We start from the raw sequence: 27,923 nt of genomic DNA on the forward strand, positions 1-27,923 counted from the left end.
TTGTGATATTTAAAAGTTTTTATTGAATAATGAATATAAATATTGTGTAATTTTTTTCTTCTCAAAAGCAAGAATTAAAAAATGACTAGTAACATGCAGTAACTTTTCATGTAATTTTAAAAGTTTTTCATTTAAACTTTAATCATAACTGCAGGGAAGTTTATCTCTTCATTTTCTTTTTCTTCTTTCATTTCTTGAATTAGTTGATACTGCTGAATCAACCTTGTCACCTCATGTGCCTATTTTAAAAAATATAATTCTTTATTAGTTTCTTGGGTTATTTACTTTTTATATTCATTCATTAAAGAAATATATAAGAAATTGCATATATATATTATATAAGAATACATATATAAGAAATTATTCATGATATATATGGGCGAATCTCAGGAATCATTAATCGAATTGGATCTATTCACTAAGTTGTCCAGACCGTAACCTCAGGATTAATTAATCGAATTTAACATAGTAAGGGCATCAAAATTTTCGATGTTCACGATTATTTTCTGATATTTTATACATTTTCAAACAATTCTGGAGGTGTAAAAATAGTGTGCCTATTATTTTTTTTTATTATCAAAAGTTAAAGGTTTTAGAGATCTGCATATATATATATAAATGCAATATTAAATTAATAAAATAAAAGTTTTTTAAAAAAAAGTTTTTTTTCTTTCTAGTCAACGCTCTGGTAAAATGCATTATCAATATTTAATGTTTCCAACTGAAATGGTTAAAGTTATTTTTTAATTATGACTAACTAACCACTAAACTAAATCATAATTTTTATTCCAGCTTTACACCCTCTTAAAATTGTATTTAAATAAAATTTAAAGCTAAATGTGGTATAATTGAAAAATATTTATCAAAAGCAAATTATTCAATATACAAATAATGGAAAATAAAATGTTCAAAATTTCATGCCACTTCATATTTAGTTTATTTGTTATTCTATTTTTAAAATCAAATAATTTGCAAATAAACCAAATTCATCATTTTTTATGATAAATACTCCATTGTCACTAAAATCAGAAATTTAAAAAAAAGTTCCAGCCTTGAAAATATATTAATAAATTATTTTAAGCAAAAAAAATTCAGATATAATGATTTAAAGATATCATTTGATTTAAATCATGCTCTTGTCTATCACTGCCTGTTCTAACATTATTATACATTACTAACATTTGTCATTTTTTTTCAGTTATTTTACTAATATAAAAATGAACTGATCACCATTTAAAATAATATCTGCAAAATATAGATTATTTCATAATTCTATATATATTTGTTTGTAAAGATTCTACTAATTCATGAAACTTGGGATATGTTAGCAAAAGTGCTGGAGCCTATAATTATTGTTGAAACTATTGAATTGCATGAAAAATACAGTAGACCTTTTAATCTTTGTTAACTGGAATCACATTATCTGAGTAGCAACCAAGGATCAAGATGACCAAAAAATGTAAAAGGAACAAAGAAGTATTGATTGTGATATGACACCTATGAATGATGTTGAGAAATCGATTTAGTAAATTTCTTAAAAAAGTAAGGAAAAAATTAAAATATTCAATCATATCATTCTTCACCAAACTATGAAGTAAACAAAATACTTTATTTTCCTTTTAAAAGTAGTAATTTTAAATCTCGGTATTAAAGTTAAATTTTTGTTTATCCTCTTTCTCTTGCATTAATCATTATTAATGCATGATCATTATTAATTATTATACTCTATTGTTTGTATAATAATTTTAAGTTCAGTTTTTTTTTTTTTTTTTTTTTTTTTTTTTTTTTNAATTATCACTTATCCTTATCTAAAGTGAGGCATTTCCTGACCAGACCATCCTGGTTACTCAAGTGTCTACTATATTAATTTATTAAATTTGTCAAAGATCTTATGTATATTTTTTTATTTATTCCTAACTTAAGTAAAAATGGATAATATATATATATTAATAATTCATTATGACTTTGCTTCAGTTATTAAAAAGCTCAATGGAAAACAAACAATAGGAGGATGAAAAAAGTGATGAAATGAATTCTTACATGATCAACTTGTAGACGGACAGTTTTCTTTATATTCCTGTCTCCAAACATAACATCTGCATAGGTTGTGCCATTCAAATCTACTACGTTATAAGGTGCATAGACTGCAGCAAAATTAAACCTCCATTGTGTTTCCTTTATAGAAATATTGAAATTATTTTTGATTATATACAACTTTTTATTTATCATTTATACACAGTGTTCTATAATTACTTCCCTTAATGCATATTTCAGACTTTTTGTCTAAAAGATAGTCTTAAAAGTATAAATCCAGTCATATTCTTAAATAAAAATAAAAAATACTTTTGCGTTAAAACAAATGAACAAAATCTATATCACATTTATGTTTAAAAATTCTTTTATATTTTATTTAAAAAATTTATACTATTTAAAAATTATTTTAACTAGAATTTATACTTTGCATCTTTCATTTGTAAATATTTTTTCTGGTTGAATAAGAAATGTGATTGAAGATAAAAGTAAACTTATATATAATTATTCATTTAAATTATGCTGTTTATTTTTAATTTAATGTTCTGGAAATATCAATTATTTATGATTTAAATTTAAAAAGACATTAATATTTTTTAATGCGTCATTAATGATTTCACTCAAGAAATATTCAGGTTTTTTGAATGGCACTCACAATCACCCCTGCATTAACATGCCAAAATATTATTTGCAATATTAAAATCTTGCGTTTCCTTTTTATAAATACCTGCTTACTGTAACAATATTTGCATAAACAGTCCAAAACCAGGTACTTAACTGTTTAAGAATTTAACAATATAAATTAAGTCGTAAAGTAAAATGATTCTAAGAATAATTTGTCCAATAAAATTCCTATGACCTACCAAAAAGAAAAAATTTAAATTGAAAAAAAACTGAACATCTGGTGAATCATTTCCTTCTATATTTTACTTATAAATCTTATCATAAATTCATAATTATTATAAATCAAATTTGAAAAACTCCATTTATATTTATTACAAGTTTAAGATGTTTTTAATTTAAATTAATATTATATTGAACTTCCTAGACAGCTATTTTAAAATGACAGACAGCTACTTTAAAAGGGCATTTTAAAAATCATTTAAATTTGAGCCATTATTTTTTAAACTGGAATAAGTCCATTTGGAGCTACGAAGTAGTTCATTTATTTATTTAAGATTCTGATAATCATTGTGGCATTTTGATGTTTTTTATCAAATTAAAAATGTGACCAAAACTGATTAACCATTGCAAATATTTTGAAATTCATTCAAATACCAACCCTCAAAAAGCTCAATTTGTGAAAAAGAATTAAAAATGAACTTATTCCATTTTCAAAAATAAGGGCATCTATATTTAATAAATGATGTCCTGATTTGCTTTGTTGTTTGTTTAATAATATTAACTAATATTATTTAAAATATTTTCATTGAAGTAAAGCTCTTAATAGTTTAATTTATTTATGTACTTACATGTGTCTCCATGTGCAAAACATTTACTCCCATTTTATTTATTGCAAGAATATATTCCTCTTCTATATCTTCCTCCAACATCTGTAAAATGATATTTTTTTTAAAAAATTATATACTTTGTCCCAAAAAAGTTTAATTTTTCAATATCAAAGAAAAATTTCTAACCTTTATTCCAAAAAAGCAAGAACCAAATAGGGACCATCTTTGTAGTATTTCTGGAAAAAATTACAGTTCTCAATTAATTATTTCACCTCTTAAAAGTAATTTAAATGTAAGATGCGCCGTACAGGCTTTCAACCCAAAATAGCTTAATATATGCTAAATATATTATTCTGTTGTATTTGTTGTTTCAAATAACTAGGTAATCTTTTCACAGTATAAATTCAATAATTTTCCAGTCATTTTGATCCTAGGAAGTTTTTCAACAATTAATACAAGTATATCAAAATAGTGCAAAATGCTTTATTTTGTTAAATAATTTGACCAAACCTTTAGCTATATATTAATTTTATTGTAATGAAAGTGGACATATCTGATAATGTCAGAATTACTGTAGCAATTTCAGCGCCACCAAAGGAAGGTAGTTGGTTTGCATCATATATTAGGTATCTATTAGCCAACAAATTGAGAATACCCTAAGTCATAAAATAAGAGCAATCCTTTGTGATAAAATTAAGTTTAATTAAAAAAGTTTAAAAATAGTAAAATCCTATATGTGTTTTATTGCCCTATTGGTACTCTTTCATTAGTGAAATAAATGGCAAAACAGAGAAGATGTAATTTTGTTACATCACACTCATAAAATATAAATATATGGTTACAACATTAAATTGGCAGTACAGGTTATAAAAAAAAAACGTCCGATTGTTTGAAAAATATAGTATAACAGCAAGTTTATAAACAATGAAGTTTTTTATGATTTGTACATTCTCCCAAAGATTCAGGTTAAAGCATGGAAATACATTGATGAATAGTGTGATGTGAGAAGAAAAAAATTCAAGCCTACAGTTAGCAAAATTTATTGATAGATGAGTTCAATTCTGATGTTTGAGACGATATTGGAGTGCTCTATTAGTTTGTCTTACATAAGAACGTCCATATTCACATGAAATTGCTTAAATTCTCCAGTTGTCAACGCAATCTTTGGTTGTTTGAGGTTGTTGTTTGGAAAAAATCGATGTCTTATCCCTTACTAAAGATGGTACACCAATGTCACAGCTAAAGGTGTATAGATCTTTATAAAAATTCTATCATTAATTATTTTTAAAAGCTGCCAATGGTTTCATATGATATGGTGTTTGTCCTACCAGATCCACTATAAATGTTTACCCATTGACAAAGACTTTTACATCATTTGTCTTAGACAATGCTTAAAATAAACAACCACTATTTTAACAATACATAACTGCATTTGGTTTTACGCTCTCTGTCTGGTAATAAAATTATTACGACTACAAGTTGTTTTGTTCTGAAAGTATCCATCTTCAGCATGATTTTGCATTCAGTTTAAGCACTCTCACCTGAATCAATTATATGTAATCAGTTCATACTTAATATTTTACGTTGAAAACATGTCTGTATGTATATGTAGAATTGAAAACGAGTAATATTATAAAATGTATGAAGTAGAAAATCATTACCCAAGCATTGAGCCTTTGCTTCAGTTTTATTCAATGGAATCATACTCTCCCATAAATTGGGAATTGTGCTTTTCCACAAATATTCTTTTTGCATGCATATATTTAAAGCAGGCTTTGGCAGTAGATGTTCTATTTCTGTCCTATAAGCAAGATATGTATAATCAATTATAATAGATAGTTTTTCTATTTTTACTGTCTCTCAGTACGTTAAATGTTAAAATTTAGTTAAAAAAAATATGTTAAATATTGCTTATGTTGCAACATATAAAATATTAGTAAATGATAAATCAATCTGCAAACGTGTAAAACCAACAAATTGCTATAAATTGCTAATTTTTTAAACTTTTCTAGTTTTTTAGAACTGATTTTATATTGAAGAATTTTTATATGAAATGATTTTTTGTATAAATACTTCTATTGTCTTTATTCAGTTTCATTAAACTTTGACAAATCATTGTATTTTAAAGTAAAATTTATTTGTCTCATGCACATAAGTCTATTTTTAATATTTTGTTCCTTTTCATAGAATATTTTTTGTTGTTAAAAAATATAATACTAACTAACTGTTAACTAATATTTTGCTGTTAAGTAATGTAATATGCTTCATAAATTATTTAAATATAATTTATGAAGTTTTTACATAATTTTCAGAAATTTTATAATATATTTGAACTATTATAACTTACATGCTTGGTTCATTCTCATTTCCTTTCGATCTGTGCAACAGTAAGGCAATTTTGAGCAATATCTCCTGCATAAAAATTAGTTTTTTTATCAGCTTTATTTGTAAATATTCATACCAAAATTACATTTTTATTTAGTGAAATCTTTTATTAAAACCTATTAGTATTGCAGTGTCACATTGGCATACTTTCATCAGCAGGTTAAATTTAAATTGAACAATGCCATTTCTGATTTACCATTTATCCTACTGATGAAGGTATACCATTGTGATCCCAGAACATGTAAATATTTCTTCAAAGATTGCACTTTTATTTAGTGGTAATTTAAATTTTAAAATAACGTTTATTTAATGAAAAATCCATTCAAAATAATGTTTCAAAATTGCAATTAGTAAAATCTTTTATTAAAACCTATAAGCATTTCTGTGTCTTATTGGTATACCTTTATCAGCAGGTTAAATTTATATTGAATAACACTATTTCTGCTTTACTATCATTACCATTCATCCTGAAACGCTTATAGGTTTTCATAAGGGATTTTACTATTTGTGACTTTTAAACGTTTTTTATGAAATTTAATTTTATTTTCACTGGATGACTATCATAATTTTGTTGTGGAATCTAACCTTAACAAATTTCAGGTGTTTTGCTTTTACACAAATATTCTTTTTGTAAAGAGTAGAAAATGTAAACATTGAGGATGAAGTAAAGGATTTAAGAAGTATATCATTTTATTCTTTAAATACAAAATATAAAAACATAAACTAACATTTCAATAAAGAAAAAAATTTAGATAGCATTTCTTATCTTAAATAATATCTTAAATAATCTATGTAATGTATTCAACTTATTGGTTTTGAAAACATTGTTATATTATGTATTTTATATTTCAGTATATTCCTAACTCTTTTATTAATTCTTTCAGTTCCACTTTTGAAATCATGTTTTTAAGATATCTCGGGAAAATGTCAGAAACAAAAAACTAGACTTGGTTCATTCAGCAAAAGAAAAATGATGAGATTTACTGCATTTTTTTTTCAATGAAGGGAAGAAGTCAAGTGACATAGTTTCAGTTACTTCCTTTGGAATACTCCTTTTTTTCTACCAAGGACTCACTGGGACTGAAGGAGTTGAAAAATGATAAAAGAGCTCACTTTCTTACCATTGTTTTTTCTGATAGAGAATGGCATGTCATGACCAGTAGAAATCCTTCCAAGTAGTCAGGTACAATTTGATGAAATATAATCTCTATATAAAGTTCAGAGTCTAAACGTAGCTCAAAATTCCACACTGATCGACAAAACACTAAATAAAAGGTGTTTTCGTTTCTTTGAAGTTCAGCTACTAGGTCTAAAATGTACTCGTCATTCTCAAGTGGCATTGTATATTGATCTGCGAAGTGTGAAATAAAACATTAAAAATTGTTACTATTTAATGGTAAAAATTATTCATTGCCATAGAAGGTAAAAGTAAAGATTTTTTTTTCTTTATTGAAATTGCAGTGGAACCTTCATTATCATTAAAATATCTTATTTAATTTAAATCATTGCCGAAGTTGGCGTTTTTGCATATTTTGGGTTTTTCGCTTTCTCTTCTTTATATAATTAAGTGCTGTCATGATTTGCTCTACAAAATTCCATGTTTATTCACTATTGATATTGCATTATTGAAACCCTTTGTTAAAATCTCTGATGCACATATGTAAAATTAGTTTTTGAAAACATAAAAAGGATATTTGTACATGATTTTTGGAATTATTTTAATGGTTACTTTTACTGGCTACGCCTGTCAAAAAATTGTCACTTCTGTTTAAGGAAGTGTTTCATTATAAGTAATTATCTCAATTTTCAACGTGAAAGTATATGATTAGAATAATGAAGCTCTGTAATCTGAAAATTTTGTTTATACAAAGTAGATTGAGTCCTAAATACCTCAGGTAATTTAGGCTCAACATTATTGATTAAAATTGTTTATTTATTAGCAAGTTATGAATTAAAACATTTGTAATTTTTAACATATTATCAATTCTCTGTGATAAATAGTTTAATGTTTTGTATGAAATAAAACTTCATTTATTGAGAATCATTTATGTTTTAAAAATAATGAATATGTAATAAATAGTTAAATGTTTCCATTAGGTAATGCTTATTATTTGAAAATAACAAATTTGCATAATTTATAACTTCAAATAATAAATTTGCTGAGATTAATAGTTTAATGTTTGTATGAAATAATACTTAATTTATTACAATAATTTATGATTTAAAAAGTGGACACAATTGTGGAATTTTATTTTAAGTAACATATTTTCTGTGATTAATAATTAAATTTTTGTGATTAATAGTTAAATGTTAAAATCATTTATGATTTGAAAATAAAAATTTTGTGTAATTTTTAAAAACTTATTTACTGTGATTAATAGCTTAATGTATGAAGTAATACTTCATTTACTAACAATTATTTCTGATTTAAAATTTCTGATTTTAATTGACCAATTTTATGTGACAATTAGTTTAATGTTTTTATGAAGTAATACTTAATTTATTAACTATCATCTATAATTTAAAACTAACAAATTTTTAATTTTAAATAACGAATTCGCTGTGTATTATAGTTAAGTGTTTGTATGACATAAAATTATGTAACATAATTCTTCATAAAAGAAGTCATTTACCTCCTTCAACTATGCAATAGAGTGAAAATTCTCTGAATTCTGTTTCATTTGCTATTCCCATTTCTGAACAAATTGATTTTATTATGTCGTCTACAACAGTTGATGATGTTGTCAATAACGATAACTGCAGCCCACCTGGTAAATAATAGGCTTGTAGCTTACTTAGTTTTCCTTCCTAGAACAGAAAGAAATTATTTTTTGTACAATATCAGATTCTTGTATTTAATCAAACTCAAATTGATGTATATTTTTAAAAAGAAATTGGAACTAAAATACTGTCTATTTTTTACTTCCAAATCTTTTTGATCACCAATATTTTAGAATCAATAATTTGTTGTTGCGTATCATGTAGACAAAATAGATTTGTACTTTTTTAAAGATGAATATTTTTTTTTCAATTAACAATAATTATGTTTTTGTTTACTTCACTTACTAAATATCAAAGATTTAAAGCAAAAACGTAATAAATTGTATACCAATGATTTTTAGTTAGTAGCCTTTGTCAGGTGTAAGAGGCAACTTTTTATAAAGTATAATTCAGTGCTGAAATTATTGAATGTTTTAACATCTGGTGATAAAAAGGGTAAAATCTGTCTGTGTGAATCTATACAATATTCATCTCAAAATATTAAATGTCGCAAATTATATTTATTAAAAATTTGGATCTAATATGATGGGGAAAAAACTGAAAATATTAAGTTTTAAAATCACATGATACTTGATATAATTTTATTTTCTCATCTATCTTACATTTATCATTATTCTGATTGAAAAATTCAGTTTAATAAATTTAAATTTTATATGCATATACAGTAGGGAACCGATTATCCGGAATGATCGGGACCATCGCTATTCCAGATAACGGATTTTTCTGGTTTTCTGAATCGATACAAAAAGCCGTTTTTTAATTGTTAAACCCAACAAAAAAAGAAAAAAAAATAGTTGGAAATGATCTTAAAAAGAAGAAAAAATGATGAAGTAATACACTAATGATTATTTCCAAAATGATGGTAAGGTAAACATCCTTCAAAAAAGAAAGAAAAATCCTTAAATCTTATGAGGAATTTATTTTTTTTTTTAAAAATTGGCGGGAAAATTTATTGAATTTCGTTCCGGTTTTCTGATTTCCGGATAACGGGTTCTGTACTGTATATATTAAATTTGAATATACGTAACATATAACTTTCTCTAATATTGCATGTTTGAAAAATCTTGGATTGGTGTAAAAAATATATATATTAATTGGGTGAAGTAGCGTGTTAAAAATACTAATAAAACTTTATTTCTACCATTGCAAAAAACTAACAAAATTCTAAAAAATTTTGAATGAAAAAAATCTTTTTAAAAGAAAAAATTTGTGGGGTAAAAATATCTTGTATGTAAAGCTTTTGGATCTTTGTTTTAAAAAGCCCTTTTAACAAAATACTATTTATGTTTGATTTTAAATTATAAAATATTCAAATTTTGGACATGAAATAATATATTTCAATGAACTTACAGTGATTCCATCCACTTCTGCATCGGTTGGAACATTGCGTCTTCCCCCACATTTAATGGTCTGCCTCAAGTTATGTAAGCATAGTTCAGCAGTTGCTATTCAAGAGGAAAAAAAATTTTAAAAATATTTATCATTAACAGCTATCATAACATGCATACATACATGTATATATATAAAGTTGTTGCCGAGTGGAAGGGTTAAAACAGGTCTTAGACCGGGAAGGAGGGTACAAAATTTATTTATTAATTATTAGTCAGTGCAGTCATGACAAAAGTGTACGAAATGTTGGCTCCATGGTTATATGTTAGGGAAAATCTTGCAAAGTAAAATCCGTAAAATGTTTCAATTTAGGGAAGGAGGGAAATCTTAGTAGTTGCTATTGGTTTATGAAATAGATCGACCGTTTCCCACAGAGAGCAAAGGGAAAAATGTCCTGCTTTTAATTAAATGCATACTTGAGCCAAAAATAGATTTAAGAACAGGATGTGGCTTTTAAAAGTGTGAGAAAGTATTTTGATTAGAATAATTAATTAGGATAACATAAAAAGATTAAGAAGCTTTTTATGTTATATATATATATATATATAGTTTTTCCCGTTTTTAAATTTTTTTATCATACTCTCTTTTCATTAATGGTCACGAAAAATGGTGACCCTTGGCCAAAGCCTAGTGTTACAATTTATTTTATTTTCTTAAATTAATAAACATGCATCTCTATTTTATGTTTTTTAATGCAAGGATTACCATTTAATCAAAAGTTTGTTTTGCCATTTTAAAATTTTGTAGTTTTGTTACTGTATCTATGAGTGCTATGCAATTATTTTTAAAATCATTGAGTGCATAAATCATAATGCTTGTGTACAAAATTTTATTCTATTCACTTCCAAAGGGTTTTATGTAAGCTAAGTTATTTTATAATCACCCAGTATATAGATAAATGTATGTATTTGGCAAAGGCATTTAAACTTGGAAATTTATACAACTTTTGAAGAGCTAATATCATCAAAAGTATTGAAATTAAAAAAATGAACTGAGGTGCTTGTATTGCTAGAATGGACCAAGAAGTGCCTGTGAAAAAAAATTTTTGTGTCAGTGCCCTTCATTAAATGAAAGAAAGGCAGAAAAAAACAATGGCTCAATTCTGTGGAATCAGATTTTAGAGTGTTTGGAGTAAAAGACTAGCAGTCCAACTCAAAAAATAAGTTTTCATGGCAGAATTTAAAAAAAAAAAAAAAAAAGCCTTAGACCACCCTAGGCTGTCATTCCAAATATGATAATGATGAACAAAGTAGTGATGTAAGAGATAAAAATATTGGGGGGGAAATGGCCCAATGATTAAAGATATAAAATCTAAAAAAAGAAAACCTTATCAAAATGGAGGCGTACGTCATAACAGTTAAAAGGTTAAAATGAAGTAAACTAAGCTCTAATTTAACAGTGTGCCTTAACTAAAAAATGAGTCAACTAAGTATGTAAAACTTAAATTTTATGCATCTAACATATATAGTAAACTACCATTGTACTATTTATTGCTGTTTCTCCCATTTCTTCCAACTTCATTTAATTTAAACTTGAAAGAATTATACTAGCTTGTTTTTCTTAATCTTACCTTGCTCTGCTCTTCTTGTGTCGTTAGCTGCTGTATCAAAATATTTCATTAAATAAGGCATTAAGCTGTCTGTACACTTGAAGAATGCTGCAATAAATGCCAGAAGTCTCCAACCACGAATTTGACTCTCTCTATATAGTAGAAGAAAAAAAAAACTCTTTTAGATACATTTGAAACAAAAATATTTATGCATTATTTTAGAATTACAACTACAAGAGTTACATTACTCGTGGTTAACAAAGTTTAAAACCATATATTTCTTTTACAATGCAATTTTGGAAGATGTTCTGTGCTTTGTCATGTAGGCTTTCTTTAGAATTCAAAAATGAACCTTGTAACAAGACCGCAGAAGCTGCATTCCAGTAGAATTGAAAGACCACAAACTTCTGCAAGGGGACATTTTCCAGATTTTATAAGGACCCATAAGATGGCCACCTTATTCACCAAACTTGAATATAATGGGTTTTTCTGTTTAGGTCGGTCTTGGAGACTGATGTTTACGCTAAAGCTTGTATTACTTTTGCATCTTTTAAAAACCCTTGAGCCACAAATTTGACAAAATAGGGTAAGCCTGCTGGAAATTTTTAGTGTGCCTTAAGGTCCAGGGTAATTTATTTTAAAATTTGCAAATAAATTGCAGATATTAACGTTTTCATATTTATTGAAAAATCATCATATCTACTAGTTTGTGTAATCATCATATCTATTGGTTTGTAAACCAATAAATATTTCATATTTATTCGTTTGTGGTATATTGACAACTTTGTTTTATATTACATTTGTCAGTATTTTTTGTCGTCAACCTGAAACATACAATGAAAAAAAATTTTTTGAAATTACATTATTTATGCCCAATACAAAATCGAAATTTTGTAGGTAAGTTCTATTATTAACACACACACAAAAAAAAAGAACAAAAAAAAAGTCATTTTTTATTCCTTTTAGCTGCTATTAAAACTAAAATTTGTTTTTTAATTGCAAAAAATTATCCTAGACATTAAAATTTTCATATTAATGAGTTAACTTAGTGATTTTTATTTTGTTAGAGAAGTAGTGATTTATCATTGAGTTAGTTCATCAAAAAATTTAATTTTAAAGTTAAACTTATTATTTATTAGTTCCAATTTTAAAAGAGCAAATTAATAAAATTTTAAATAACTTGCTTTTTTTTTGTTATATTTTTAGTTTAATTTTTCAAACAATCTCATTGAATAGGTACTTACGGATTTAAACTTTTATTATTTGTAGTTTGTTTCATTAATTGACAATAAACTTCATCTCTGATTGGAGAATGATGATGACAAATCTGAAAGAAAAATTATACTAAATACATTTTTTTCCAACAATTTTGCAATACGTTAATAATACTGATGAAATTAAAAAATAATAGAATAATCAATTCAATAGTAAGTTTATTAAAATACTCTTGTATTTTTTTTAATTGATTATTTATTTATTTATTGAACTTACAATTGAGTTAAAAAAAAAAGACAGGTTTAAATGTTACTAGTAGTTGATTTTAAAAAAATCATATATTTATATCATATGTTTGTTTTTTTCCCTGTGTTTTCTTTTTATTTAAAAATTTTATATATTTTAAATTATTTAGGGATTTTTGTAACTTTGAAAGCTTTTAAATTTTAAAAAATTATCTTTTTTTAAAGAAGCGTTTTTTTTTTTTTTTTNAAAAAGCGTTTTTTTTTTTTTTTTGTATATAAATAAGGTAGTTGAGTTATTCTAAATAGAAATATTTGTTAACCTGCAATAAAAGTAAAGTACAAACTATATGGAAATATTCTGTTTTGCACTAGTCTCATATAGATGCATTTCAGTTTCACTTAATTTGAATCGACAATCGAGTGTTTACATGTATTATTATTTCATTCCAAAATAGTGTTAAAAATGTATTGTTATGATTTACTTTTAATTGTACTTCATTTCAGTTACATTTATAAAATTTTGCTGATTATAAACTGAAGTTCTTACAGTGTCTGAATAAATCGGATTTTTTTAAAAATTTATTTTATTTTTTTAAGGAAATCAAGCACCTTTGAATTTTAAAAATATAATATGTTAATAAACCTTTTTAGTTTTATGATGAATTAGCAAATAGATATTTTATAAAGAATAAAAATATCTCACCACTAGTATAGTATATACACATTCTACTTCTTTCTGAAGTAAGCCTAATGGTAAATCTCCCATATATCTCATAATAGCTAAAATATTGAGATAACGTTGTTGTTATTGTTAGTTTATATTTTTAGTTATAATGTATTATATATGTATCTAAATTACTCCTCTCTCCATAAAGTCTGGAGTTGTCTGTTGCTATCGAAAAAAGAAAGCTTATTTAGGTTTTTGATACTTCTCTCGCAGTCCCCTGACTGTATATTTAATACTATAATAGTTCAATCTTGTAAGCATAGTGACTGACAGTGTGCCAAACGATTAGCGAGAGGAGTTCTTTAGATAGACTATATGTTAAAGTTTTTATTGATTACCTGTAAATGTATCAACTGCTAATCTATTTAAGTAGTCATTTTCCAGCTTTAATAGTGATGTTACAATTGGAAACTAAAGAGAAATAAATGGCATATAAAATAAAGTTTATTGTACTAGGTGTTCTCTAATGACGACTCCTAATATGTATATGAAAAAATATACATAATATTAATTATTTAGAGAAAAAAACTAAAGTTTCAAACTCTCGTAAATTATTATTACGATTAATTAGAGAAAAGGAAACATTAAAATAATCTAAAACTAGGATATTTTTTAGATTTAAGCTGAAAGGATCCATTTGTAAACTGAATAGGTACCTCAAGGGTACGTGATGTTCCCACTCTACTCGCCCTCCTTCCGTTTCCATGGTTTCTCCACGCAAGTATATTCAAACGCGAGATTTGCCGAATGAAATGAAGAAGGAAAAGTGTGAAGAGTGGGAAAATCGCGTAACATGAAGGCGCCTATTCTATTTACAATCAGTATAACAGAAAGTAAACATATTTAAGTCTCGCAATAAATTGAACTGTTATTTGATTGTTTTTGCCCCGTAGTATATTTTTGGGTTATCCATTATGCCGACGCGAGCGATCAAGTCGCTTATGTAAAAAGAGTAAATCCCACTGTTTTTTTAATAAATAAATTTTAAAAAAATTATCATGTAAAATAACTGAATTTGCGTGTGTCTTCTAAATGGTTAAAAAGTTAAACATTCAGGACAGTCATTAGAGAACATTCTATATATATTACGTGCAAATTAAAATAGCAATGTAAACAACGGTTTAAAATATTTCATGTATATTAGTTTAAAGTTGGCTATGTAGACGTATATTTGATAGTTAAAAATATTCTACATAAAAATTTATTTTAAACAGTTTAAAATATTCTATATAAAATGTATATTAGCTAGGTTAGAATAATATAAGTGTTTATTAGATAATTTCAATTATAATGCTTTATTTTTCAAGTTTAACTGCTCTGTTCCTTTACATATTATTTTTGAAACTAATATTTATTATTAGAATTTAATTATGACTTTTATAAAATATAAAACTTTTTTTGTTTACTATATAACATATATTTTTCTGTAATATCTGAATCTTGTGTAAGATTTTAATTTAATTCTCTGTCATGTGCTTAGAAAATCGAAGCGATCAATGTTAAAAGGAGATATGTTACAAATCTGCACTTTCGAGAAAAACTAAAAGAAACTGTGTCTTATGTGGAAAAATTGTTTTAATTGCTTCGAATTATTGGATTCTCTTCGTTTGGCAGTCTGGAAAATTATNGTTATTTCACGTTGACGTCGAAAGTAGGTGGTGGTCACATTAATGTGACTGGACTGTGTATTACGTGCAAATTAAAATAGCAATGTAAACAACTGTTTAAAATATTTCATGTATATTAGTTTAAGGTTGGCTATATAGATGTATATTAGATTGTTAAAAATATTCTACATTAAAATATTTTAAACATTTTAAAATATTCTCTATAAAATGTATATTAGCTAGGTTAGAATAATATAAGTATTTATTAGATAATTTCAATTATAATGCTTTATTTTTCAAGTTCAACTGCTCTGTTCCTTTACATAATATTTTTTAAACTAATATTTATTTTTAGAATTTAATTATGACTTTTATAAAATATAAAACTTTTTTTGTTTACTATATAACATAAATTTTTCTGTAATATCTGAATCTTGTATACGATTTTAATTTAATCCTCTGTCATGTGCGTAGAAAATTGAAGCGATCAATGTTAGAAGGAGATATGTCACAAATCTGCACTTTCGAGAAAAACTAAAAAAGCTGTGCCATATGTGGAAAAATTGTTTTAATTGCTTCCAAATTGTTGGCTTCTCTTCGTTAGGCAGTCTAGAAAATTATTCGGTATTGATATTACAAAACCAACAAAAGACTTATTTTCATAGCAATAACTCCCTTTTAACAACGACCGCTTCAAGTGCATTTTGAATTGTATCATATAAGGCAAAATTAACGGTTGTCACTTGCCACGGGGCCACTAAATATATCAAATGGCATTACAAATTGTTAGTCAGTCGCCATCCAACGTCCACTTTTTTAGTCGAAGATGCAGCCTATGCTCATTTTATTTTACTCTGAAAATTATTTTTTTGATTGTATTCTCAGGCTTATTTTTAAAAAAATTTCTTCAGTTTATAAATAAACCTTGTAATGTTGACCATATTTTGAGAAATGTTTCATAAGAAATGCTTTATATTTGTAATATCAATAGTTAATAAATTTAAATTTTTTGTGGCTGCATATCTATAATTTAATAATATTTTGCTCTAAACCAGTTTTCCCTTTTAACTAGATATGCCCCCGTATATGAAGGATAATTGTTCTTCAAAAAATGATTATTTACATGACCCAGAAATAGTTTAATGCGAAAATTATACAAGGTGTTCCTAACTGATATTTATAAAGATCTTGTCAAAAATAAAGCTAATCTCATTAAGGATCGCAAATAAATATTTAAACTAGAAAGACACTAAAATTTTATTAAATTCTAATTAATCACTACTCACTGCGAAAAATTATAAAAATTAAGCATCAAAACTTATTAGACTGACGAAGGAAAAGTAGAGAAGATGAAAGATTACTTTCAGAAACACCTTCAAATTTCACGAGGCAATCAAACTAGATTCAATGCTTTTTGTATTTAGTCTTCCTCGGTAGAAATTTGCTCAATTTCAATATCGTTTTTTTTTTTTTAACATTAGTTTGCGACTCTTGGATGTGCATACTTCATTAAATATTTTAAGGCCTTTTTTACGAAACATGTTGAGTTCCCATAGCTTAAACCCAATCCATGAGCCGCAGCCCACAAATGAGGTGTAGGCAACGTGGTACTGATGGCAAAGAATCTAGAGGGGATATTATGTATATTCTTTGGTCGTGGGCGCTGGTCGAGAGTCCTAGTGAGAAGCGGTGGGAATTGTTTTTAATTCTTCTTGTTCGTATGTATTACAGGTGTGTGTATATCTATATATAGATAGATAGATTCAGCATAAGTAACAGGTGTCTGTTCGCCATTATAATTTACTTGTATATTTAGTTGTCTGTAAGCCTCAAAGTAAATTTTTTTCCTTCCGTATAACTTGTATTTACTAAAACAATTGTTTTCCCTTTCAGTGTTTGCTGTGAACAATTTTGGAAACGATGTAGAAAATTTGATGAGTTCATTTAGACAAACAAGTTATGATGATTACCAGATCAAAGAACGTTATAAATTACCTAGATTTCCTGTGAAACCTGCCGAACTGTATCCACACAAGTGCTATATGTGTGATAAAAGGTTTACTCAAAAAGGTTCTCTAAATCGTCACATGATTACTCACAAGAGTGAGAGACCATTTGCGTGTGATATCTGTCCAAAGCGTTTCAAGTACAGGACAGTACTCATTCACCACAAAGCTCTCCATTTGAATAATTCATCTTACATTTGCAATAAATGCGGGCAATCATTCCGTTATGAAGCGCTGCTACATACACATGAAATGAATGGTGATTGCATTAAGCCTTCCTATGTTTGATAGTCCGTTCATTTTACTAAACATGAAAAATGCTTCTTGGTAGCTAAATATTTCGATACATATTTTGTTACAGATTTATATTTTATAATATCACTTGTTTTTGATCTCGTCTATTTTGTGATCTTAGTTTTATTTTTGTGAATAAAAAATTACTTTATTTATGATTGAATCGGTATTTTTTTTTTAAGAATTTGTTTTTTTTACTCTATTATTAATTTTAACCCTTTGACAACCAGTTTGACGAAAGCCACATTTCGAATCTGGTACTTGCAACGCGAGAAGAACAATACGCGATTGAGCCCAACCATGTGATGGTTGTGTTATAGCAATAAAGCCATGGTTTATTATCACCTTGAATCTATTTTCGGATCAAGATTTAATTGAATACTTGTAAACGGCGTCACTCGCTTGTGTCTAACCTGTTTGGTTTCTGAATCGTAGCATAAACTAATACAATTTACTCACAATGGCGTCACTTGCATATAAACAGAGAGAGATATAAAATAAGTCATATTGCAATTAATAATAAAGCGCATTATTATTTCGCATATATTGATATAACATTAAAATGCAAGTTAAGAACTTTGAGGTAAATAGTTTCTCTTTTACACTCAAAGCATAATTAGCCTGTTTTAAAGAAGCATACTGAGTAAAGAATTTGCATAAAAAATTTTAGTTTTATTATTTATTAAACATCTAAGATAAAGGTTTTATCTGTAGCTGTGATAATAGCAATCCAGTTTTTATGTTAGCAAACAGGACAGATCTGGCATTTATGCAAAATATATTCGCAAAAGTATCAGAGAGTTGCTCTAAGACGGAGGAAAAACTTTTCCCCTTTCAAAATTTCTCCAATTTTCCAAGACTTCATTATTACTATGGCTTTTCATTGCTTTCGCGCTATACTCATCTCTAATAATGATTGTCCATGTAGATTTCAAAATTTGTGATAAACTCTGCCTAAATGAACAGAGAATGGTTGAAACTTGATGTGTTATCCTCATGAGCAGGGCGTCAGTTGAAATTTAGAGCTTGTCGGAAAGTGGGGAAAATTTTGATTTGTTTAGTTCATTAATCACGTAAAGGAGGTGTTTACGTACAACTTCATTTTAGAAGCTTTTTTGTGGCATTTGGCAGACTAAATTCTTTGATTTTTGTTCTATTTACTTAAAAAGAAAAAAAAAAAATTTCATAGCATATTATATGTCCACACGACGTCCTACATACAAATTCTTAACCGGAGAGATATATCCTTAAGATCTGAGAGTAGGGCTAATACTCACTGGTGAGTATTTAACTTTATCCGTGAGCTCTTTCCATGTCCAATCATTGAGATGTGACTTCTTTGCTCGTCTTCCCGTCAGATAGCCTAGAATTTTGACAGTGCCTCTCATGGATCCGCCATAAGTAACGCTATGATTCTCCCTGGAAATACAATATTGAAGTTTACTCATCAAGAAGGAATCAGTTGTACGCGTGGGGTTTGACGAAAGTTTCGCCGCAACTGTGAAAAGAAGCTAAGGAAAATCTAGACTTGGAAAATTATTCTTGGATCTGCATTAAAAGAAGAACAGAACCATGCTTAAATTTGAACAAATCACACTTGATCAAAACCCGTATCGTGCTGTTTTTCAGGCACTTTGAGAAACAATTTCAGCAATTAAATTGTACTTTGATTACTCAAATTCGCTTATCACTATTTTTTACTTGATTTTAAGTACGAACAGTACGGGACTGACACATAAAGTTTCATTTCGCTTTAAAATAGCGATATATATTTATTTCCTGATTCCATTTTTTTTTCAAAAGTAGATATTTTGATAAAACGTTATTGCATGAGCCAGTAGCGTATTATGACAAATGCTCTTATACCATAATTATGAAGGAAAAAGAAAGTATAGGATTTAACTTAATCTCTTCCGAATGATGATTTTAAGTAAAAACTTGTATAATAGATTCGTGATGGCTTATTGACTGAACAATTCCATCAAATTAAAGCTTTAATAGCAAGAAAGGTGTAGTTGAAGAGCATCGAATGCTTGTAGAAGTTTATGGTGACAATGCTCCAACTGATAAATCATGTAGGGAATAGTTTCAAGAATGGTGAAAGGTGTTGTATATTATGAGCTGCTACAACCTGGCCATTCCATTGCGGGCGATCGGTATAGGCTACAGTTGAGTCGTGCATTACGTGAAAAACGGCCGGAATACGAACAAAGGCATGACAAAGTTATTCTTCTGCATGATAACGGTCGGCCTCATGTGAAAAAAGTCGTAAAAAATTATTTGGAAACTCTCAAGTGGGATATTTTACCGCACTCGCCTTATTCACCGGGCATTGCTCCTTCTGATTACTGGATGCAGCACGATTTGGCGACATTTTTTCGAGATGAAATTCGAAAATTGCCTGAGAGGTGGGAAAAAGTAGTAGCTAGCGATGGAAAATACTTTGATTAATCTGTTCATTCATTTTGTTCAAAAATAAATGTATTTTTGATCACAAATAAAAACGGACCGAACTAATTTGTACTCCCAATAACTAGCAACAGAGTATAGTACTGTTATGTTACAATAATGCCTACTATAGGAAGAGTTCGACGTGACATAGTCATATTCGAATAAACCTTACATTCAGCTTAATCTGACAAACGCTTTTATAACCTTTGCTCCCACTAACAAAATCTATGTGGTTTGGGATTTATTGCCGGGGGTTTTACCTGATTGGATTGTCTCTGAAATGAAGCATTGCATATTGCAGAAAAGAATGTCTCTCAGCTGAAGCTCCAGCAGGTTTGTTGCTCCCATTCCGGATACCTTTCTCCAATTCCGGGGTATCACTTGATATGAAAAAAGTAGAGTTTCCCTATATTAAGTTGAGAAAAAAAACAATGTTATATGTCAGTTGCAAAAATTAAAATATAATTCGAATACAATGCTACTGCTAATTCATTTCATTCCTTTCAACTATCCAAGCTTAGATTCTCTTTTTCAAAATTTAAAAAAAAATTTGCGCACAACAATCACGAACATAACAATACAACTGCATCAAAAGTGAAATTTGATGTTCCTCTATGTAACTAATTAAAAGCTTATGGAAAAATGAGTGGTTTAGAAAAGTGAGTTACTTGTAAACCATGAGGTTTCAAATGCTGAAGAAATATTTTCAGAATATCAAAATGCAAACAAATTATTGCAGGATTGCGCAGTGGGGTACAATTCTGTAATAATTTGTTTGCATTTTGATATTCTGAAAACGTTTCCTCAGCATTTGAAATTTCATGGTTTACTCAAATTCGCTTTTCTAGAAACTTTAAATTTGTTTCGCAGATAAATGAGAATTTGTCATTAAAGGTTTTTCCCGCGTTATAGGAATTATTAGATGCGTAATGACATAGATTCAGAACTATTAAACCCATTTAGACTATTTATGGTTATGTTAGTTGTTCCTGACATTTTTAGTTCTAGCATAGAAGACTTCGCTGTATTCTAAAAGGATTTTTTTTTATCGGTACTACAGCTTTTTACTTTATTTTTTTTATTCCAAATGTTTTGAGCTCTTTGTACTTTTCGCTCATTTATCTAGTCAAGCTGTTGATATCAGTTTATTAGCACGGATGTGATATTTCTATACCAAAACTTTCTCACTTTGTTTTCTTTTAGAATTTTAATATCTTTTCTGTGCAAGTATTCGGTGGTTTCATTGCTCAACGTGACCACAAAAATTTTAATTTTATACAGCACAATATTTAAATAAAAAAGTAAATATTCTGAAGATTATTTTATATGTAACTATTTATAATAATATAGTATTATAAGATTATACTATATTATATTAAAATAATAAAAATATTATAACATTATATATTGTATTAAAATAATAATAATATTATAAGAAAGTAAGAAGTATAAAACTACTACTAGTACTAGTTACTATACTTCTAGAATATTTTATTCTTCTTATACTTATTATATAGAATATTTTGTATAGAATATTTTAATTATTTACAATAAATACTTTTTTAACTTTACATTTGATTTTGAAGTCGATAGCCCTATAAATACAGTATTCCTCGAAATTACAATCTCAGCTAAATTTTCATCTAATTTTTATGAACTAAATACTTTTTAAGCTAGTTTTTCCTCACTAAAATTAAGTTTTTATATATTAATGTAAAAGATCTAACAATACTTTTCCCTCAAAAAGACTTAATTTTTTTTAAAGTGTATATTTAAAGAATTCAAACCACAAAAGTATTACCTTATTGGACCTGAGTATTACTTAATTTTCATAAGTTCTATACATGAAATATAAAAATAATAAATACATAAATTAATTAATATTATATAACAATGATATAATTATTATAATATGATATAATTATAAAATAAATACATATAATTCAAAGACTAACTTTTTGTTTGAAATGGTAACTATTGATCTGCTGTTTACCTGAAGTGTGAAAATTTATTTATTTACTGACAAAAAAAATAAAATTAAACTTTTTTTTTTATATGTCTCTTAATTTAAATAATATAAACATTTAGCTTTCATGCCTCTTTCAATGTCGACGGAATTTAATGAGTAACTTTTAATGAGTACTTTTAATGATTGAACCGGTGAACATAGATCCGCTGTTACATTTTAAGTGTAAAAATTTATTTATTTACTGAAGATTTTTTCTAAACTTTTTTTATATAAGGTCTCTTAACCGAAATGTATAGGTTAAAAGGCAGGGGTCACTTAATTTATATATTTGAATTAAATTCCATAAACTTAAAATCAAACATCAAAGTATAAATTTTATTACCCCTAAGAAAAGTCTTACTCAAAATGCATAAAAGTTTAAATGTAATTTTTCAGTTTTCCAAACAAATTTCTCGGAAATGAGTGTGCAAAATAGAAACATTCAGTTACCACTTTAATGGTGATACTTTCAATGTCGAAGTATTTTAATGAATGACTTTTTGCTTGAAATAGTAAACATTGATCTGCTGTTACACTTGAAGTGTAAAAATTTATTCATTTACTGAAGATTTTTTTCATATAAGGTTTTTTAACCTAGAATTTTAGCTTTCATGCCTCTTAACCTAAAAGTGTAAGTTCAAACGTAGGGATCTTTTAATTTATGTATTTAAATTAAATTTATTAAACCGAGATTCAAATATTAAAGTATGTATTTTATTATTCCCTAGAAAAGTCTTGCTCAAAACGCATAAAAGTTTTTAGCTAATTTTAAATGGGATTTTTCAAATATCAAATTTTTCTGAAATAAGTGTACAAAATGAAAACGTTTGGTTACTTTCAATATCGAAGGATTTTAATGAATAACTTTGTTACATGAATAACTTCGAATGCTTTGTAAGATTCTCTTCCCATTGCCCTATAAATTATGAATTCAATTTTGTAAAGATTTTTTCTTCTTTTTTTATTACATTTTAATTTCTTTTCAAACATTTAATTAACTTTAGTGTCACATAAAATGATCAACACCAACTAATGTAATTTAAGAAAAGGAGCCAACTTTTTTACCTTCCTGCATCCTGCCCAAGCCAACGCCCCCTTTTCTTCTGTTGATGTTCTTTTCATTTCTTATTTAACTCTCGTATTCTTCTTTCATAAATGAAATCCTTCCTACCTGCGAAAGATAAGAAAGAAGACGTGGTCATTGCTGTTTCTCTCTATGGCTTATCAGGAAGACATATAGAGAAAGAAATGAGAAAAAAGATTTATAGGATTCGGACCTTTTTCTTATGCATTGGGGCGAGAAATGAAAAACCATCTCATCAACTATCCACCCTGTATTCGATGGTAGGCGGTTTATTCACCACGTTGAACATCGTAGTAACCTAGAAAATAAAATAACATTTCAATAACTCTTTTCTTTTCATATACAGAGACGGTAAAAGAAAAATCTGTACAAGGTCAACATGGTGTAAAAAATTTTAATCGGCAGCCAGTGTTCTGTACGAATAAATGGTTACAAAAATTTGGTCGAATTCAATCAAGTTTGTGTAGTTTAAATTTTAAATTAAAAACGTATTTTCTGTATTATTTATGTTATTGTGAATGACAGAAATCAAGAGAATGCCGACTTTCACCAGTGAATGTCAACAATCACATAGTCGCTTTGGTGAATGTCCGAAATATTTGCTATATCCGATTGGATATTAATTTATTCTTTGATATTATTATATTTATTCAATATGTTAATATTTGCTGAGGATAGATTAGGAGAAACATCAGTGTTAAAAGTACCGGTTAGATGTATACCGGGCAGTGGCACTGAACCTTAAAAAAATTTGATGTAGGTCATACCGGGCAATTGCACTTAACTAGACCTAGTAGTATATATTTCGGACATTTACCAAAGCGACTATGTGATTGTCATCATTCACTGGTGGAAGTCAACAACCACTAATTTTGGTCATTCACAGTAACATTTATATTATAACCAAAGTTGTTCAAATTTCTCATCAACTATCATCGTCATTAAAATTACATGATTTTGTCATTTAAAGCTTATAGTATAGCTTAAAATTATATAAAAATTTGCTGGTCTTGCAAAGCAAAAGTTTTCAGCTATTATTAAATATAATAATAAAAAATCATTTTATTTTTATTTCAATCATTTTTATTTACAATCATTTAATCAGTTTTAATTGTTATTTTCTTACTACTAGAAAATTTTGCTCGAATGTTATTTAAATCTGCAGATATATTACTTTACAACCATTAGCGAAAAAAAAAGACTCAGAATGTTTTAAGTGAAAAAATATTAATTTTAAGTTTGATATTTCAAGTTTAATATTATAATGAAATAATTTTTAAAATTTTTATTATAATTAGCAACGTTAACATTTATTCTTACCAAAGTTGATCAACCGTCCTAGTTTTTGTGTTTACGGCAATGCCATCAATGTTTAACTAGAGTGACCTTGTAATTTTTTACCCGCCTCAGAAGACAAGGGCATTCTTGTATCTACCTATAGCCTTTGTGGAGGGTTTATTGGTGAAACGAACTCACAGTTGCATTACAAGAAGAGAAAAGTCACGGAAACCTCTCACGGTTAACCCGACAGCAAGAGAATTCTAACCCATGATCCGCCTGTCACTGGAGATAATTTATTTCAAAACTGTGGTCGCTGCGATCCAGAAATCGAATAAATCAGTTATCCCGGGATTTTGAACCAGGGCCACCTTGGTGAGAGACAAGCGCCTTAAGCAATCGCTGCTCCCAATTTCCCCACTTTATTTTATAACCGGGGCTGAGCCGAGTTTAGGGATTGTATGTTTAACCCATTATACTTCTTATCAACTTCATTAATTCATTTTGAATTGTCGGTGAGAAGCTTTTTTTTCCTATGATTTGTGCGGCTATCTGCTCATAACTTTGTAAAATAAAATAAATGAAGCAATGAAGGGTATTTTCCACAAAAATGTGAGTAATGGTAAAGGTTGGAGTAGGGTCAAGAAGAGAGGCACTGAGAAACTATTTTTTCTTGTGCGTTATGCGTTCGTTCATTGGATAATTTCTCATCGAGTTTATTTCTGGTTATAAACACAGAATTTTATGGGCTGTGATATCCCAGTGGTTAGAGAATCGAACTCTGGTTCTAAACTATTGTGGAATCCAAACTATTGTGGTCGATCACTATCACTGAGTACAGATATCTGGATAAAATTTCTTTCTCCTTTGGATTTTTGAAACTGAGTAAGTGACCTCATGAATGAGTGTTTCTGCTATCTATTAGTGGGGTTCTAAGTTAATACGTACTTTCACACTAGCGGTGCTCTCTTGTCAAACGAGAGACACACCTTTCTAACTTTACTCTAGAGGCATCTTTCTAACTTAATTCTCAAAAGGCCAATCGCTGGCAAGCTGGGCTTGTTTAAATGTCATTAGAAACAACACAAAAAATTGGTTATTTATAAGCACAGTAGTTTTTGGCAAACACCTTGCAGTAGGTAAAATTTTGAAAGTACCTCCTACTTTCCCACCAAAATGATAATAATAATAGCCTTAAACATCAAATGATAAGCTAATTTAATTTTTTTCTATCACACAACTTGCAGCCCGGTGGCCAAATACAGTCGTTGAGCAGTCAACTTGCGGTACTGTGCCTTCCAACTAAATTATTAGGGAAAATCTATATTACTTGCAGAAGAAATTTTATAACTCTTTCTGAAACTTATTTCAATTAACTTATTTTATTGCTACACATATATATGCGATCTTGTGTGCGTATTACAAAGTAAGGCTTATCAACTTTGAAAAAATAAAAATCTTGAAATTATAACCTAAAAATTCTAAAATGCAGAGCTTTTAATTGAAAGCTTCAAAACATTTAAATCTTTCGAATTTTTAATATTTACAATTTATGTAATCGAATGTTTTTTTTAAAGAGAATTTTCTTTTACTTAAATAGATTTGAAATAAATGTAGCTCACAGGTTTATTTAAAGATTAAACATGTATGTAATTTAATTACAGTAAAAATAAATAAATAAAAACAAAGAAAGAAAACCTGCTGTAATTTAATCTTATTTATTTTTAGAAATGCAAAGTGAACAAAATTTCAAATGTTTTCGAATTCAAAAATATTATACATACACTTATTCTTTTACTTTAATTAAAAGAAGGAAAACATTTTCTTATAACTCTAAGGTACGATTAGGTTATTATTAATTGAATTAAAAATATATTATTTTTCTGCGGCCCTCTTACAAAAAAGTTTGTTTAAGATATAAAAAAAACATATTACTTACTCACTCGACGAATAGAATTCGAAAACACTCTAAAAGAAAATTTACATTCGGAATTACATAGAATTATCACTTCTTGACAAATGAAAACAAGAATTGTTTCTTTTTTTCTTTAGACCTGCACTACTCAGAATAAGCTGACTAATCCGTAGGTTTACAATCTAACGACAAGCTTATGCAACTTTACCTACCAGAGTGGGAGTTTAAGAAAAGAATAATAAACTAGAGGGGAAGAAAAAACCTTTAAAAAAAGGGCTTTTCTCATTTAAAGGCTTTTAGGGCGTTTTTCATTGTTTATCTCAACACAAATGGTATTGAATGGATACTTGCGCCTTTCTATTCAGTTAGGCCGTATCGTTCTACGAGATGGATCTTTTTAGAAGTGCTTTCGAAGCGTGTCTTCGGATAAAAAAGATTTTTCGTTTATATGTCGCTATTTGAGGAAGTTGTAAAAAATCAACTGAATTGTAATTTTCATCAAGAAAAAAAAAATTTCTGAATAAGTACTGCGTAGGTATACTTTGCAAGTACAGCGTATTTCTGTAAAAAAAATTTTTTTAGCAAGTATTATTTTGTGAACTACATTTTAAAACTACATTTTTATGTTTGAATTACAACTACATTATTAAATGTAGATAACTTCAACGTTTTTTTAAAAAATGTAGTGATTACAAATTATTTTCAAACAGTAATCACTTTTTAACTACTTTAAAAAGAGGAATTTTGCTGCAGAATTCTATTTACCCTCGTGTTAAATCTTTTTTTTAAGTAGAATATTGAGACAAAAAACTTGTAAATAATGGTTTCGAATAAATATTGAGCTCATTTATTTTGTACAAATCTTTTCACTCAATATTCTTTGTATACCTTTTGTGACAGTGAATATTTGTTTCAATAAATTTCAGAAAATTATAAAATATTTATGATTTTGCTAAGCGTTTAAAGCTAAATTTAATTTGACTGTCAAAAAATATATACATAAATAAATAAATAAAATGAAGTACATCGGGGACATTCTCTTTGCGTCCACTAATGGACTAGCATAAGATTTTCACCAATTAAGTTGCGTTTGAATTTTGTTTTTTTTCTGAAATTACTTTAAAGTAGAACTCGTAATAACTCAGAAGACAAGGAAACTCTTGGATCAAAGCAATGTGACAAATTAGATTTTGTGGTGGACTTTTCAAAGGAACTAACTCGCATCGGCGTTACAGAGAGAGGAAAACCACAAAAACCTCTAATCTTTACTCCGAATCTAGGAAGGAGGTTCTAATCAATGATTTGTCAACCATTAAGGACATTTAACGTTAGTACTGTCTGGTCGGTGCGAGCCGAGAGCAGAATTCGTATCGAACAGCCATCGCGAGGATTCGAGCCTAGATAATTTCTTTGGGAGAGGAGCCTACCTCTTGAGCCACTCTATATAGAGGTATTTTGTAAGGAACGCCCTCAATTTCTGAGATTTCAATAGCAATTTTGTCTTCTC

At 27.6% G+C, this 27,923-nt stretch overlaps 2 protein-coding genes across 2 annotated transcripts in view; one reads left to right on the top strand and one right to left on the bottom strand.

Moving 5' to 3' along the window:
- LOC107436820 (ALG1, chitobiosyldiphosphodolichol beta-mannosyltransferase) overlaps positions 1-17,843 on the top strand; it is a 33,633-nt gene extending 15,790 nt beyond the window's left edge. Inside the window, exons 13-14 of the transcript XR_011636104.1 lie at positions 6,752-7,050; positions 17,274-17,843. The gene's annotated coding sequence lies outside the window, so the exon portion shown is untranslated. The remainder of the gene's footprint in view (positions 1-6,751; positions 7,051-17,273) is intronic.
- Positions 1-26,558, bottom strand: LOC107438106 (unconventional myosin-XV). Its single transcript, XM_043048705.2, has 18 exons — positions 26,441-26,558; positions 23,417-23,521; positions 23,205-23,310; positions 20,392-20,537; positions 18,958-19,099; positions 14,112-14,184; positions 13,750-13,826; positions 12,831-12,913; positions 11,608-11,738; positions 9,999-10,093; positions 8,501-8,675; positions 6,989-7,218; positions 5,830-5,894; positions 5,144-5,283; positions 3,669-3,718; positions 3,504-3,584; positions 2,041-2,175; positions 1-239 (listed from the first exon to the last, which is right to left on the bottom strand). Exons 3-18 carry the CDS (start codon positions 23,259-23,261, stop codon positions 132-134), a joined length of 1,788 nt encoding a protein of 595 aa, XP_042904639.1. The 5' UTR covers positions 23,262-23,310; positions 23,417-23,521; positions 26,441-26,558; the 3' UTR covers positions 1-131.
- Positions 26,559-27,923: the final 1,365 nt, after the last annotated feature.

Source organism: Parasteatoda tepidariorum, chromosome 2, assembly GCF_043381705.1.
Source record: "Parasteatoda tepidariorum isolate YZ-2023 chromosome 2, CAS_Ptep_4.0, whole genome shotgun sequence".
Lineage (NCBI taxonomy): Eukaryota > Metazoa > Arthropoda > Arachnida > Araneae > Theridiidae > Parasteatoda > Parasteatoda tepidariorum.